The sequence below is a fragment of the Hemicordylus capensis genome, chromosome 1, assembly GCF_027244095.1.
Source record: "Hemicordylus capensis ecotype Gifberg chromosome 1, rHemCap1.1.pri, whole genome shotgun sequence".
NCBI lineage: Eukaryota > Metazoa > Chordata > Lepidosauria > Squamata > Cordylidae > Hemicordylus > Hemicordylus capensis.
In genome coordinates, this window is record NC_069657.1 from 35,599,066 (window position 1) to 35,616,145 (window position 17,080).

Here is a 17,080-nt window from a genome sequence, read left to right on the forward strand (position 1 = left end):
TCGTTTGGTGGCTACACAGAGACGGGCATTCTCGGCTTCTGCCCCAAGATTGTGGAATGCGCTCCCTGTTGGGATATGATCCTCCCCATCTCTGGCAGTTTTTAAAAAACTTCTGAAAACACGTATCTTCAACCAGGCTTTCTCAGCTTTTTAAAACTTGTTTTTAAATTGTTCTGATTATTTAATTGCTGTTTTACGATGTTTTTAATTGTTAATCATTGTTTTATGCTTTTATAATTTTTGTTTTAATTATTAACTGATTTTAATGGTGTTTTAATGTAAACCGCCCTGAGCCTTTTGGAACGGCGGTATAAAAGCTTTAAGAATAAATAAATAATAGCTCTTCAGATATTTGAAAGCTAGCTGTTGCAGTTCTCCTTATTTTATTCCAGGCTAAACATATTCAGCTCCGTCAACTGTTATCTATAAGATTCAACTTCTGCCTTGCAGAAATAGTTAGTATTTTTGTACCTCACATTTCTATACTTCATTTTTCTCACAGCAGGTTATAAAATAAAGGAGTAGATTGGGCACATTGTCCTAAACTTAGCAGTTCCAACAGGCAATTGTATAACATCAAATTTCTTCTAAAAGACTTGACTGGCTTTGACATTTTAGATGTGAATAACTTCAAGACCCAATTATTTCTGCTTTGTTAAACGTAGTTGCCTCTTTGTACTCTCTGTATGAAAGTACTCTGAATGTCACTTTTATTACCAGTTGAGAAATATAAGATTATTCCTCCTGTTCTGTGTATTGGACAACATATAAGTTCAAATCGTTTAGAAAAGGTTTTCATACAGATGTAACAGTTATCCTTAGACACTGTGCATTATTGTTTAAAGCTGCCCCCCCCGCCCCACCCTTTTGTGTTTGTGGGGAAGCCATAAGCAGTGCTGGGAAGAAATAGGCATGCTCCAGAATATCACTAGCAAGTTGTGACCAGGACTGATTTCTAACATGTAAATACAGTATACAATGGCTGACATCTAGACTAATGTTGTGCTAGTACAACAAAGTTGCACACACGCAAGAAGGTTGCGTAGTTGTTCAAATGCTCAAAGTTGCATAACCTTTTGTGCTCTTGTTGTGCTTGCACAACAAGAATAGCAGAAAAGGGGTTGACATTCAGACTTGTGTTGAAGTATGCAGAGCTATGCAAAGTTGTGGTGCTCTGTGATATTACACAACCACTAGTGGAAGACTTTATGTGGGGCATATACAAGATTGTGTAACCTGTTGTGCAACACATTATGCAACTCATCAACATCTTCTACTAGTGCAAGGAATAGGCATCTCCTTCTTTGCAAAATGTCCTTGTGCAATCAGGACAGCATTTTGATAATGCAACACCAGTCTGAAATGCAAGTTCCTGACTTAATGGAACTAGCTTGTGCAACATCTTTGCACTAGTGCAACATCTTTGCACAAGTGCAGCAATTGTCTGGATGTCAGCCACTCTGTATAACCCTATTAGTACCTTTACACAGAACAGGTGGGAAGGGCGTAGGGGCGATGAAATCTCCTGCCCTGTCCCTCCCAAACCTCTATATCTGGTGTCCTATTGGAAATACGGTCTTTTACATGAGGCCTGCACAAATATTTTATTTTATTTTTCTTACATTTATATCCTGCGCTTCCTCCAAGGAGCCCAGAGCGGTGTACTACATACTTGGGTTTCTCCTCACAACAACCCTGTGAAGTAGGTTAGGCTGAGAGAGAAGTGACAGGCCCAGAGTCACCCAGCTAGTATCATGGCTGAATGGGGATTCGAACTCAGGTCTCCCTGGTCCTAGTCCAGCACTCTAACCACTGCACCACACTGGCTCACCTTATTTGCCTTTAAAGCCAAATCATTTGCATCTTGTCCTTGACCCCACAGGGAGGTGAACACCTCCATGCAGAGTGCTCCTCTGTAGAGCATGTGAGTCCTTATAGGAATGTGGAGCCATGACATCAACAGGGCTTCCTGCAGCTCTGAATCACTAATAACTCTCCCCACATAGAAGTAAACACTGCAAGTGCTCGCCTCCCTGTGGGGCCAGGGGGAAATATTTGGCTTCAAAGTCAAATCTTTATACCTGCATTAATTTTAAAAGTGAACCATGTTACAGGCCCCTCAATGCGTAGTACAGATAGGAAGTGTACTGCTCTACCTGTGTTCCACATAATGTGAATAACTGTACCTGAGTACACTGCACACTTGCCACAAGTGTTGAACATAAGAGCCCTCTTCAGATGTTATAAGTGCACATGCTACAGTTGCAAAAGAGGGCAGGAAGTCCCATCCCACCTCCCACTGGGTGCACATGCTTACATCATTTGTCTGAAAGAGGATGCACCATATGCATGTTTACTGATGATTCTGTGAGCAGCAACCTGAATCGGTCCAGGCTGCTGCTCATGGAATCACCTGTGAATACGCTTATGTCGCCCTTCAAACAATTTAAGCATGTGTGCAGGAGGCAGGAGGAGGTGAGTGACAGTGTTAAGGTGGGGCTTCCTCCCTGCTTTTGCAGTTGTAAGCATGAGAGCCGCTCATGTTTATAATGTCTGAAAGGGGCAAAGATGTCAATGGGACTTGTAACACCCAGGTCAGGTCCAGCCTCAGAGTAATGGCCTGGTGAAGGCTTGGGTTCTGCCACCTGTTAGATTCACAGGCCAGTCAGAACCACTTCTCCCAAAATGCCAGGGCCTTGGCTCCTAGGGCTCCCTTCCTTTGGGAGGCCCTCGCCTCTCTGGCCCCTCATCATGGGCCAACCTGTCTTCTATACTGGTGAAATCCCACAGGAAATCCTGTGAGATCTTATGATCCCACTGGAACTCTCGTAAGACCTTGGGGGGCTCATGAGAGTAAGCTCCAGGATCCCGCGAGATAGGAGTTTTTGTCTTGCAAGATCTTGGCCTCACCGGACAGCAGAAAGCCATCTGGCCAAGGGTGCCAGAAGGGAGACTCGCAGTCTGTTGTGGCCCCAGCTGGGCCAACCTGGGAGTGAAGTGGGGGCATGCTGGGACCAGGAGGTGGCTCCACACTGCCTGAGGGGTCGGGAAGGTCTCAGCCGATTCCGCCGGAACCCCAAAAGGATTCTAATCTATGTCTGCCAGATATAAATTCCACTGAGTTCAATGAGTCTGCTTTAAAGTAAACATGTATAGAATTGCAGCCTTTATGTCCCAATGAGTTTCAAAAAATCAGGACACCGAATGGTTACTGCTCAGTAAGTAAATTGTCCTCAAGCTCTGCCATTATAGATGAGCAAACTAAAACATGAAGAGGTCTGTCATTTTCATAACTGAGAGTATGATATTCATATAGGAGAGTGCGTCAGGAGATTTGGGCTAGGTTGTCACCAATATACAGATGACATCCAGCTATAGTTCTCTTTCCAGCTGATCCAAGGGAAATGGCAGAAGTTATAAAGCAAGGTCTGGGGGCAATGATGGACTGGATGTTGGCAAACAAGCTGAAATTAAATCCAGACAAGACAGAAGTGCTTTTGGTCAGTAGGAAAGCTGATCTGGAAAGGAGTGAAACTCCTGCTCTGAAAGGGTAATATTGCCTAAAGAACCAGATAAGCAGTTTGGAGGTAATCCTGGACTGAATCCTGGAGAGGAGAGCTGGTCTTGTGGTAGCAAGCATGACTTGTCCCCTTAGCTAAGCAGGGTCTGCCCTGGTTGCATATGAAAGGGAGACTAGAAGTGTGAGCACTGTGAGATATTCCCCTCAGGGGATGGAGCCGCTCTGGGAAGAGCAGAAGGTTCCAAGTTCTCTCCCTGGCTTCTCCAAGATAGGGCTGAGAGAAGATTCCTGCCTGCAACCTTGGAGATGCCACTGCCAGTCTGTGAAGACAATACTGAACTAGACAGACCAGTGGTCTGACTCAGTATGTGGCAGCTTCCTATGTTCCTAACTTTGCTCCTAGATGCTCAGATGGTAGCTGTGGCCAGGAGTGCCTATGCTCAGCTTTGATATTTCCTGGGAACAATTAATTTTTATTTATTTATTTTATTACATTTGTACACCGCCCCAAACTTTTGTCTCTGGGCGGTTAACAATAGTATAAAACAAGTTAAAATACATAAAAAACCTAAACAACTCAACAATTTAAAAATCAACCATGAATTAAAACCTTAAAATTTAAAGAACAGAAAAAGCTTGGGTGAAGAGGTGGGTTTTCAAATGCTTTCTAAAAATTGTCAGATGGGGAGGATCGTATCTCAGCAGGGAGTGCATTCCACAGTCTCGGGGCAGCAACCGAGAAAGCCCGTCCCCATGTGGCCACCAGCCGAGCTGGCAGCAACTGGAGACGGACCTCTCTGGACGACCTCAATGGGCGGTGGGGATCATAATGAAGAAGACGTTCTCTTAGATACCCAGGGCCTAAGCTGTTTAGGGCTTTATAAGTTATGACAAGCACTTTGTATTTTGCCTGGAAACCTAGCGGCAGCCAGTGCAACTCTATCAACAAAGGAATGATGTGGACTCTCCGAGATGACCTAGAGACCAACCTGGCCGCCGCATTCTGTACCAACTGAAGTTTCCGGACTACGTACAAAGGCAGCCCCACATAGAGCACATTGCAGAAGTCAAGTCTGGAGGTTACCAACATATGTACCACTGTTTTGAGGTCATTCATCTCAAGAAATGGACGCAGCTGGTGTATCAGCCGAAGCTGATAGAAAGCACCCCTGGCCACCGCCTCAACCTGAGAAACCAGGGAGAGGTGTGGATCCAGAAGTACTCCCAGACTGCAAACCTGTTCCTTTTGGGGAAGTGTGACCCCATCCAGAACAGGGAGATCAAAATCGTCTCTAGAGTTCTGACCTCGCACAATAAGTACCTCCATCTTATCTGGATTCAGTTTCAGTTTATTTTCCCTCATCCAGCCCATTACTGCTTCCAGGCAAGTATTTAGGGAAGTTATGACATCTCCTGAAGAAGTTGACATGGAGAAGTAGATCTGGGTGTCGTCAGCATACTGATAACACCCGGCTCCAAATCCCCTGATGATCTCTCCCAGCAGTTTCATGTAGATGTTAAAAAGCATTGGGGAGAGGATGGAGCCTTGAGGGACACCATACTTAAGCTCAGATTTTGAAGAGCAACAGTCTCCAATCGACACCATCTGGAATCTGTCCGAGAGGTAGGAGCGGAACCACTGTAAAACAATGCCCCCCACCCCCAGCACCCTCAGGCGTTCTAGAAGGATACTATGGTCTATAGTATCGAAAGCTGCCGAGAGATCCAAGAGGACCAACAGAGTCACACTTCCTCTGTCAATTGCCAATTGGAGATCATCCATCAGGCTGACCAAGGCAGTCTCCACCCCATAGCCAGCCCGAAAACCAGTTTGAAATGGGTCTATATAATCAGTTTCCTCCAAGACCGCCTGGAGCTGAGAGGCCACCACCCTCTCAGTTACCTTGCCCAGCCATGGGAGGTTGGAAACAGGCCTATAGTTGCTCAGCTCTGAGGGATCTAATGCAGGCTTCTTAAGAAGAGGTTTAATAATTGCCTCCTTAAGACAAGGAGGCATCCTGCCCTCCCTCAGAGAAGCATTTATGATTTCTACCAGGCCTCCTACAACAGCCTCCCTGCTAGACAGAACAAGCCATGTTGGACAAGGGTCAAGAGAACAAGTTGTATGCCTCACCGCTCCGAGCAGCTTGTCCACGTCCTTAGGAGTCACACACTGAAACCGATCCAGTCGAACCACATAAGAGGAGTTGTCGGACACCTCCAATTCAGACATCAAATTAATTTTGGAGTCTCCGTCGAAGGCGGCCCGAATCCGAGAGATTTTATCTGCAAAACACTCTAAACACATCGCAGCGGGTAACTGATGGCTCCAAATTCTGATTTAAGGAAGAACTCTGCTGGACGTGAACTCGCAGATGCAATACGGGCAGAAAAGAACCGCTTCTTTGCAGCACGTATCACCTAAGCATAGTTCTTTAAATGTGCTCTATGGCGTAATCTGTCGGATTCGAGTCGAGTCTTTCTCCACTTGCGCTTCAGTTGCCTACCTTGCCGCTTCTGGCCCCATAGATCTTCTATATACCAAAGGGCCTGTTTTGAAGCGGGTTGGAGGGGACGCTTAGGAGCAATCGTGTCTACTGTCCTGGTGAGCATGTTATTCCAGTTTTGCACCAGGGCATCAACAGGATCACTGGCAGAGCCAACATTAAATCCCTCCAAGGTTTTCTTGGAATCCTGTTGGATCCAATAACCTCTTTGGGCGGACCATTCTAATAGGCCCCTCGCCCCTGCAGAGATGGAAAGTGGTTGTAAGCCTAACCTAAACCAGATGGTGGTCCGTCCATGACAATGGGGAAATCACAGGAGTCCCCATGCACGGAACACCACCCTGATCAGAGTAAAAGACCAAATCAAGCGTGTGACCTGCAGTGTGCGTCGGTCCGGAAACCACTTGGGATAGGCCCATAGTTGTCATGGCCGCTATGAACTCCTGAGCTGCCCCGGACAAACTGGTCCCAAAGTGAACATTGAAGTCCCACAGCACCAAAAGTCTGTGAGACTCCAACGCAAGTTCTGCAACCAAGTCCGTGAGCTCAGTAAGGGATTCCGTCGGGCAGCAGGGCGATCGGTACACCAACAGAAGTCCCAATCTATCCCTGGTCCCCAAACTTAGGTACACACATTCAATATGGTCAGGTACCTCAACAGGGATCCTAGTAAGGGAGATGTTATCCTTATAGACAACAGCCACTCCACCTCCCCACCCACGTCCCCTTACCTGCTCCTCTACAGGATACCCTGGAGGAAGAAGCTGGGACAAGACTGGGCCACCAGCCTCCCCCAACCAAGTCTCGGTGATACACACCAGGTCAGCCCCTTCATCCATAATCAAATCATGGATGAGCTCGGGTTTATTTTGGACTGACCTGGCATTGCAGAGCAGCAAGGTAAGGTTATGTGGGTTGTTGGCAGTGCTCCCCGAGGTCATAGAGCTGGCAGGACAGCTGGAAGGGGACACAGCTATTAAATTTCTGACTACCCCTCCTCTGGGACGGCCTGCTGACCTGCTAATGTTACTTCTTCTATTGCTCACCACCACCGGAATAGCTGCCCCACATTCAACCAAGGCACCCTGTCTCCCCATCTCTAGATGAACCCAAACAATAACTACTTCAACCCAATCTCACCAACAGTGAAGTAAGTAAGAATCTTCTCTAGCTGTTCAAGTGAGTATGTTGGCCCCAGCCCTCAGTCCCACCTCCAAAGGCCGGCCCCCTTTGGCAGACTGCGCCAGCAGCTGTACCTCTGGCTGCAGCGCACTCTAATAAAGGCCAAGATCTCAGAAGCCCAATAGGTGTGTCTCACACCCACACCAATCAGGCAGTTTGGCCAGGTGCAGAGTATATCTGAACACAATTAGAGTGAGTTCAGCCCCTGACAGCAAACAGGCTACAGCAAGGAGGACAAGAGCTAAGAAAAAGCCTTGGCCAGACCCTTCCTCACCCAAAGGAGAGTGGAGCGTAGAAGCCAGGTAAGAACTCCTTACCCCCACAGCTGTCTTCCTTCCAGCCACCCCGCTGACTCTGTCCACTGTCCTCCATGCTTGGTCACATAGTCTACTATGACTACTGCAATGCACTCTACATGGAGCTGCCTTGAAAAATGCAAAAAGCTTCATGTAGTTCAGACTGCTAACAGGAGAACGTTATAGGGACCAAATGACTCCCTTACTTGAACATTTATATTGGCTCACAATTCATTTCTGGGCATAACTAAAAGTGCTGGTTATCACTTTTAAAGCCCTAAATGACTTAAAACTGGGGTACCTGAAGGGCAACTTCTTGCATGAATCTGCTCAAGAATGAATATTGTCAGCTGGATCACTGCAGTACTATTCCTACCTCTTTGAAGCTGTGGTTGCTGATGATCCAAGAGCTTTTTCTGTAGTGGCCCCTATATTATATTATTCTGGAGGCCTGACAAGTCCCCCTCAGTATTTCACTGGTGCAAAAACCAATTTATTTATTTTTGTTCAGGTAAGCATTCTTCTATTGATTTGTGTACAAGTACTCATTTTATTCCACTCTTGTACTTTTAGGTGGATTTTGTTTTCTATTTTACCGGTATGTTAAATATATAATCCAATTGTTCTTTTATTGTATTGTACACTGCTTTGGGCACCTGGCATGGAAAAATGGTATACAAATGCAATAAATAAATGCCCAGCTCTTGAAGGAGACAACACATGGATATTAACAGTGAGGTAGCTAAAATAATCAGTGACAACATGTAGCAATGAATACAGTGTGACTGTATTATTAAGTTTATAGTCCTAACCAGCAATCCCTCTAATTTTTTTTTTTCATCTGTGCATGAAATGAGTTTTGTTCTGGGCAGAATTATCAAGGCTTTGTGTGAGTATGTGTATTCAGAGTGGGGCCTTCTTGATTCAATCTGAGTGGGATCTAAAATTAACTGAGTGGACATTAAAAAAAACTTGTGAACGTGCACACACCTTAGAGGGAACACTTGTCCTAACTATACTGATTTTGAAGTCTTAGGGAAATCATTTGGGTTTTTTCCTGAGTAAAACACACTGCAAGAAGCAGTATCATAAAATCCTAGTTCTAAACTCAGCTGCACAGAGGCAATGGAACACAGGACCAAAGAGTCAGAACTGGTGCAAAGGAACTATTTCCTTCATTTCCTATGGCACTGGGAAGTCTACATGGTTTAGCAGTATCATTCAAGGATCTTGTTTGCTTTTGGTGTGGAGAGGGACAGAGAGAGGGTTGATAGGGGCAAAGCCTGTGTTGATTTCTAGCTATCATAAGTCTTAGTTACAAACAGAAACTGCAGAAAGGGAATTTTGTCTTATGTTTTGTTACTAGCAATGCTCTTCTTCCGGCTCCAAGAAGCACCCCCCCCCACATGTTTGAGTCTCCAGGCTTGGAGATATCACTCTTGACATGCTCCGGAGCCTCAGAGCATAATGAACTCTCCATGTATGGCACACAGGGACAGATCACTTAGTTGACAGTTGGCTAGTCGCTCCTAGATTTGACTGCTAACAAGCAAATTGGAAAGGGGAGCAGATGCATGCCCTCCCTACGTTGGGATACACTAAGTAGACCCCAGAAGATAACTAAAGCAGGTTAATTTCCAGCCAAGGCCACTCTGCACTCAGAGTGAACTGCCTTGGCCCCTCCCCTCCTTTTGCAAAGGATAGCAGCAAGCTAATGCACCAATTAACTCAGCAGGAAGAATGCGGATAAGACTCATGGAGGTAACTTGTAAACCACCCAGAGACGTAAGTTTTGGGCGGTATAAAAATATGTTAAATAAATAAATAAACTCTCCCCACCCTCACAAAAGAAGTAGGAATATTGGTCTCTCCATCCATGCAGATTTCTTCTTCTCACATCTATGCACTTTATTTTCATGACAATCAGCCTTGGCAATCCCAACATTGTTACATCCAGGAAGAGCGATCAGCAACAATGGAATCCTTGCTGGTTCCACCCAATACACCTATTCAACAAAAAAGGTCAATTGGAATGTAGGCTTGAGCCCGAAACGTTTCGGAGACCATTATAAAGGCCTCTGAAATGTTTCAGCTCGGGGGAGGGGTTCAGCATTTCAGCACTGGTGGGGGTGGTACTTTAAGGTGGGGGAGGGTGTATTCACCCCTCCCGCCGCATTTTCCCCACCGGCGCTCCGTTATTTTTAAGCCCCTTGGGGCAGCAGCGTTCCTCCCTGCCGCCCCGTTTCCCTTATCGGCCGGAAGTGGCTGGAAGTAGTAACCAAGCGTGCATGTGCACGGCAAATGGGCGCATGGATGCATGCAACGGGTGCATGAGCGGTCACTACTTCCAGCCACTTCCAGCCAATGAGGGCGGTAGGGAGGAATGCTACCGCCCCAAGGGGCTTAAAAATAACGGAGCGCCGGCGGGGGAAATGTGGCAGGAGGGGTGAGTACACCCTCCCGCGCCCTTAAAGTACCACCCCCGCTGGTGTCGAATAACATTTGGGCACATCCCTATTGGAATGTCCCCACAGGACATGTTTTGGGTTATATCAAATCTCAATTTCATGATCCAGTGTGCTCTTTGCATACCATCTACTTTGGAGCCACCAGCTGCTTGGGTGATTTACTGTTCACAGGCCACCATGCCAGGCTGTGTTCAGTTGTTTGTGCCACTCCCCAGATCGACTTAGTTGCCTAGCCTGATTTGCCCAGTCTTCCTTGCCAACAGAGGAAGCTGATTCCACAGAGGAAGCACCCTTGTGGATTCACCTCTATCAAGTAACCCCTCCAACCTCCTCGCCCCTGCCTCTGACAGAGCTGTCCCTGAGGAACAAGGTCCTTCGGTTATTCCAGGAGTCCTGAGGTCTCTTCATCCAGACCAGGAGATGTGAATGTTTGTCCCTCACTGGGCCCATTGCTATCCCTATTCCTTTTTCCTAACTCCAGCCTCCTCTCTCTGTAAAAGTCCTCTTTCTCTTGCCTTCCTAGGAATTTATACAATTAGGACTTTAAGCTAAAACACCTCTTTGCAGTTGAATGTATCTTTAGCAGTAATATTGCTTTAACCACACACTTCTTTCCGCTGTCCCCCTCCCTCCAATAAAAAACTTTCTTTTGATTTTGAAGCTTAAATCTTGCCTCAGTCCAGTCATTTCCTGGGTCCACAACTTTGCGCAAATTTAATCTGACGTGGAACTGTTCCTTTTTTAGTTAATTTCCCCACGCAAATCCGAGCACAAATTTAGGGGTGTTCGCCAATCACCCCGGGATAGATTCATTAACAGTTTAGAGGCAAGGGGTGGAACTGTCTGGCTTCACAGGATATGGCAGAGCAGTTGCAATAAACGCCTGTGATTGCACCATAGCAACTACCAAATGAGTTCTGGCTTGCCAGTCAACAGGATATCACAAAGCCAAAGAAAAATGTATTTTTTAGAAAAGATTACTTTTAAAAGTTCACTTATGACTTCAGGATGAGATAAGGCTCAATAAAGAGTAGCAACGGCTATATGATTTTAAGAAAACAAGCTTATCTGATGTTAAAATATGAAACCAATGTACCAGCACAAACCAAATTTAACATTGCCCACAAATTAACTAGTAATGAACAGATCCTTGCAATGTAAGCAAAACTTACTGTCATTTTGCATTTTCAGAATTAATGCTCCAATTTATGTTCTTTGTAAGTGGCCAGGATCTTCTCTAACAATATTCCTAGAAGTGCTTCTGCTCAGTCTTAGGATTCTAACTTACTCTCCTGCTAGCTGTCCCCCTACATTCCCATATTACTTCAAATGGGTGAAGGTTACATGCAAAGCATTTTATAGGGATATAGTCACTTCCTGCAAAATACAGGAAGTACTTTAAAGGGATATAGTCACTCTAATGCATATTCAGGGGAATTCTCAAGTGTGCAGAAAAAATATTAATTGGCAACATTGACAAAAAAAAGACCTATGCTCAGCAGCTTCTATAGCCCAAGAGCTCCTCTGAATGGCAAATTTTTATGCCACATCTGATTTATTTATTTACTGCATTTCTAGACCGCCCCATCCAAAGGCTCTGGGTGATGCACAACAAATTAAAAAACAAACAAATACCATTTAAAAACACACTGCTTAAAACAATATACACAATTTTAAAATAATTCAGAGCCATTTAAAAATCAATTAATATACTTTTTAAAAAAATTTAAAACCTTGGAAGGCTAGGCCAAACAAGTTTTGAAGGCTCTCTTAAAGGCCAGCAATGAGTCTAAATTACAGATATCTACTGGGAGTGCATTCCATAGGCCAGGAGCAGCTACAGAAAAGGCCCAGCTCTGAGGCGGCACCAGATGTACCAGTGGTAACTGGAGATGAACCTCTCCAGAAGACCTCAACATGCGATGGGAATCATACAGAAGGCGGTGCTAAGGTAGCGCCTTAGATATATATGTTTTTATTTTCTACTTCGAAATATTTTGTTTTTAATTGCTTTTGAACTTGTTCTATCTACTGTCTTACTGCTTTATTTAATGCTGTTTTATCTTTGTTGTGGTATATTTTAATTTATTATTTCATTCTGTTCTGAACAATTTCTAAAGCTATTCAGCTGAAAAGCAGGATATACATTTTAGGAAACCAGTGAAATGACATTCAGGTTTCCTTTTAAGGTTGGCTGGAATCCTAAACAAAAGCAGTTCTGTAAGGAGTTTGGGATACACTGTGACATTTTATTGAGAATCCCTACTTATCCATATCTACCGTATTTACCCTAAATTTAGGACGACCCCCTTAAAAATGGAGTTTAAATACTGGTTATACCTGTGTTTCCCCAATAGGAACAGCACTCTGAATTTAAGATGGCCCTCCCAATTTCTAACATAAAAGACCTTGAAAAAAACCTAGTCTTGGGTTCAAGTAAATACAGTAATTTGCATCATGTATCAAGCACAACTGAATAGCCTGGCTGTTAATGATATCTAGTTTTAATTTCAATCTGGCTCATGTGTGTTTCCCCCCCACTTTAATTGTTTTATTATGTGTTTTTGATTTTAATGTAAACTGCCCTGAGCCACTTTAGGAAGGATCGGATATAAATAAATTAAACAAAATAAATCCTTGAAGTTTGTATCATATAAACCCACTAACTGGGCAAATAGGCACCATTGAAAGTGGTAACTCACTTATACTGAGCAAGAGGATAGCAACTGTCCCTATTTATCCTAGTATAGGGTTTCTCCTAGTGGCTGTTGCTGGTGTCTCCCTTAAAAACCAATTTCAAGAGTTAGGGATGCTTGGCAAGGGGGCACAGGTGGCTTCAGGAGGAGGGGTAATCTCTGGAAACCAGGCAGAAATACTTCTGCAAGCAATTTTCCTCCATTACATCCTACACTGTTGCTGAGGGTCCCTCTGACGCCCTCAGTTCTCAGGAATGGCATCTCAGGGGCTACAGCAAGGAGGGAGAGGGGTAATGACTTGCACTCATGCTGTTGTGAACGTGCTGCTGCTCTCTGGATGTTATCCATCAATAATAAGTTTCCGCACTTGGACACTTTACCCTATTATACTGTACTGTATATGGCAATCAGCTCTTCTCTATGGTCTTAAATCTTTTCATCACTGAAGCTTTCAGAGTGATTGACTATAAATACTGTACTTCTTAAGCCAGTGTATTTTTGGCAAGCCAGGCTCTTGTTTTAGACATTTATCTTGCACTACTTCAACACATTCACATTTGCCTGCCTCCACAGTTCAGCTCTGTAGAGCATCCTTGTCCTGTCCCTGTGAAAACCTGTGACATGTGCTCATCAAAGTGTGCTAGTGTGACATGTTAAGCAAGTAAATGGCTTTTAAGTGTGTTAGTAAGTCAATAAAAAGAGGATCTTGGGAGCATGCTCCTCCATAATATTTGAAGCATTACAAATAATGAATTTAAAAATAACAACAACCAGAAAACAACATTTGATATTTTAGTTACAGAAAAATCTCACTCAATGTGGCATGAAAGAGAGCTCTTTTAATGCTGCTGATGTTATACTAATCAAACAGGATATTTTGGAAAGTGCACTTCAGAATTAGGCAGAAAGTTTGGGCTAAACAAAATGTAATGCTAATTTCTAGGGCTGGCTTGCCCACTTGGCGAACTAGGCAGTGACCTAGGGCATCAAGCAGAGAGGGGCACAAAGATGCACCTAGGTAATTTTGAAGCCCGAACCTAAAGACTTTTAGAGCCCACCCCGCTGCTACAAATTGTCAACCCCCTACACACACAGACAGTATTTTTAACACATGGGTTCTTGAGGGCATAAACAGCAACTGAACTCACAAGAATTTAAGAATATAAAACAGGTATATTTATGCAAATATGCATCAGCAGATACATTTCAACTTGCAAGTCAATATGTTCCCATCATATTTCCGCCCCGCCCCCCAAAGCACCAGCACAGGTCACAATCATACTCGGCCACCTGGCACAATGCGGGCAAGCAGTGACCACACCACCCAGTACCAACCTAAGAGTATTTTGGGGTCCCCAGGGGTTTTGGAAGCCCTGGATTTTGGCCCCAAAGTCCAGGGGTAAGAGTGCCACTAGGCCCAGATAGCCTGGGTCATGTGCATCACCCATGCTAATGCATGGTGGGCCCACCATGCTGGTGGGCACACAGGTGCATCTGCTGTCATTGGAGTGGACACTCTCCATTCCAGCTACCTGTTCATGCTGCTCACTTGTCATGGCAGCAGCAGATTATGACGACGTTGCCGCATCACCTTTGCCTGTATGGGTACCTCTCTAGTTGGGCACACAGCTGCTCACCCCGTCACCTCCACCTACCATTCTTGCTGCCAGCTGCTTCTTCTGCAGTGCATTATAATGTCACTAGTATGTGTAAGCCCGTTGTAATAACGGGCTCTAGTGGGGGGGGGTGCTGCTCTTGGAGCCCAAGACCCGACGGGGAGAGTGGAGAAGGGGAGGCTGCTACAGCTCACCATGTACCACACTGTTGCCGCCGCCGCCATCAGGGCTAGTCGGCCTGCCGCGGCCACCGCCACCTCGGCCCGCACTCTCCTTTGGCGTTGGTGGCGGCCGCTTCTCCTCGGCCCGCTGCTCCTCCTCCTCCCGGGCCTCTTGTTGTGGCGGCAGCGGCCACCGCCATCGGGGCCAGTCACCCCGCCGCGGCCACCGCCACCTCTGGCCGAGGCCGTGGCTCTGCCGCGGCCTCGCCAGCACTCTTCTCCCGTTGGCGGCGGCTGCTTCTCCTAGGCCGCCGCTTCCCCTGTTCCAACATGGCTGCCCATGTCTGGGCGGCCGTGACTTTTTGGGCCGATCTGAGCATGCGCTCCGCGCATGCCCAGAACGGCCCAAAAAGACACGGGCAGCACGGCCGCACACCTAACCATTTTATGGTATAGGATTGCTGTATTTCATGGCGATGTCATCATAACACACTGCAGCAGAAGCAGCCAGTGATGGGCGGAGGCAGTGAGGTGAGCAAGTGGGCATCCGTCCAACAAGAGGCACCCACTCATGCAGGCAAAAGGGGGTGCCAAAGCCAGGCTTCACCCGGGACGCTCTCAATCCTTGGGATGGCCCTGTTAATTTCATCATTGGCTCCTGGATGTTGGTTTGTCCAACTGGAAAAGTGGCCATGTGGTGGGGGCTATCAGAATCAGGGCCATAGAGATTGGAAGGATAATTTTATTCATTTTAATTTGCAGTTGTGATTTGTCATAAGTGGAAAGGCAAAGGTATCCATGGAGACAGGTGTAGATTTTTTTCAGGACCCCAAAGAAGTGTAGCAGCAATCCTCGGATTCTATTTTTCAAATGGAGGGTCGATTATTCCTCCTTCAGTTAAAGTGGAGGAAACAAAATAAATGTAGTAGCCAGCAAATGCTGGCTGGAAATAAGCTCTGGAGATCTTGCTTGGGCCACACCCTTTTTGCATGTGATGTCACATTCATGTGGGCATGCTCAGGCTCCCGAAAGTATATGGGACATCTTGCATGGCCCTCCCCATTGGTGGTCCAGGTTCTTTGTGTTGGAGCTAGGACCCTAGCAGCATCAGCTCTCAGCTGCAATGACTCATAGTGACCACTGGGGGTGGTACTGGTTAGGGTCATGGATAAAAGTGCTGGACTCCTCCCCTCTTTGTTCTTCTAGTGTTAGTTTCCATTTTGTCTTTCCAGAGATGGCTGTTTTTTTGGTCTCTTTCTTCAGCCATGAGCTACAGCTGAAATTAAGCTGCAAGCTTTTTCACATTTGTTTGTAACCTTTTCTTTAAAGAAATCCTTGTAGTTCTTTAATAAACTGTCTCAAGACCTCTTGCTCTGTTGCTTTCTCCCCAAACTGGTTTTGCTTTGCTATTTGGGGACTGAACTGCCATTCTTCCCCTACAAAGGGTTATGGGCCCAGGAGCCAGTAAATAAAAGATAAAAGTCTAGAGAGTTAAATAAAAAGCAAAGAGAGCAGCTTTGAAAAATGGAGACAGCACAAGGTTGCAAGGTCCTGAGAATGAGCTCTGGTCTTTAAAGATGGAGATGCTCCTCAAGAGTCATGGATTTGGTGGTATTCTGCACACTCAGCATCCTGAAGATGCAGGAAAGGAGCAGAAAGAATGGGACAGAGCAGATGAGAAGGCATCAGGAATGTTTGCTTGGTGGTGAGTGACCCAATCTTAGTGCATCTAAGAGGCAAAGAAAATGCAAAGAATATGTGGGAAACTCTGAAGGGATTATATAAAATATGTTTCCAAAGTGCATTTAGTAAGAAACTGAAGCAATAAAAGGCTTAGAGAAGGAGAAAGTCTGTCCAAGCACATAAATGAAATGTTAGAAATATCTAGGCAACTTCAAGCTCAAGAAGTAATGTGACTAGTGCCTTGGAAGTCAGGGAGGATGCAGACTTACAATTTGTAATTAACTGTCTAGAGGACATTGGTTTGCACAGAAAGGATGATAGAAAACCGAAGGAAAGTGAAGAAAATACATTTAGAATCTTGCAAAGAAATAAGAAATGCTTTATTTGTGGAAGCCCAAACACTTGTAGAATAAGTTTCCCAAGAATAAGGAGTTTGCAGATAAAAGGCAAGCAAAACAAAGTTACAAAGAGAGTGAGTCATCTGGGAACACAAGAGTACAGAACTTACAAGCAATCAGGTACTAAAGCTAATAAGCAAAGGATATACCTTGCAAGAACAGACAAAGTTTTGGAAGCGAAGTCTGAGAAATGCAGCAGTGGCATTTGAATTGACTCAGGTGCTACAAGCAACCTGATTAGAGAAAGGGAGAGATTTATAAACCTAGATACAGGTTGTAAAATCCCTATATATTTGGCAGATGGAAAACTGATGTAAGCAGAAGGGAAAGGGTCTGCACAGTTGCTCTGTAAACTGGAGAAAGGACCATTGGATTAACAATTAAAGAAGCTTTGTGTGTGCCTACTCTAGAAACAAGTCTGATGTCTGTAAAATACGCTACAGAAAGGGGCTACATAGTAAAATTTAAAAGGAAGGGATTGTTTTATTACTCATAAACAGGAATTGCTTATGAAAGCAGTTTTACAAGAGAAATGATTGTTTGAAGTAGAATG

General features: G+C 45.1%; 1 protein-coding gene across 10 annotated transcripts in view; it reads right to left on the reverse strand.

The window, feature by feature from the left end:
* The window catches only part of DGLUCY (D-glutamate cyclase), an 89,863-nt gene that overhangs the window by 68,757 nt on the left and 4,026 nt on the right, over window positions 1-17,080 (reverse strand). The window contains exons 1-2 of one of the 10 annotated variants that reach the window (XM_053270680.1): window positions 11,146-11,439; window positions 9,345-9,511 (exon numbers count right to left, since the gene is read on the reverse strand). The exons of 6 other annotated variants lie outside the window; for them this stretch is intronic. In XM_053270680.1, coding sequence (XP_053126655.1) covers window positions 9,345-9,383 — 39 coding nt within the window. In that variant the 5' untranslated portion in view covers window positions 9,384-9,511; window positions 11,146-11,439. Of the gene's footprint in view, window positions 1-5,654; window positions 5,675-9,344; window positions 9,512-11,145; window positions 11,440-17,080 lie in introns of those variants that run through there. 3 more of the 10 variants (XM_053270690.1, XM_053270709.1, XM_053270746.1) reach the window with 3 other exon arrangements.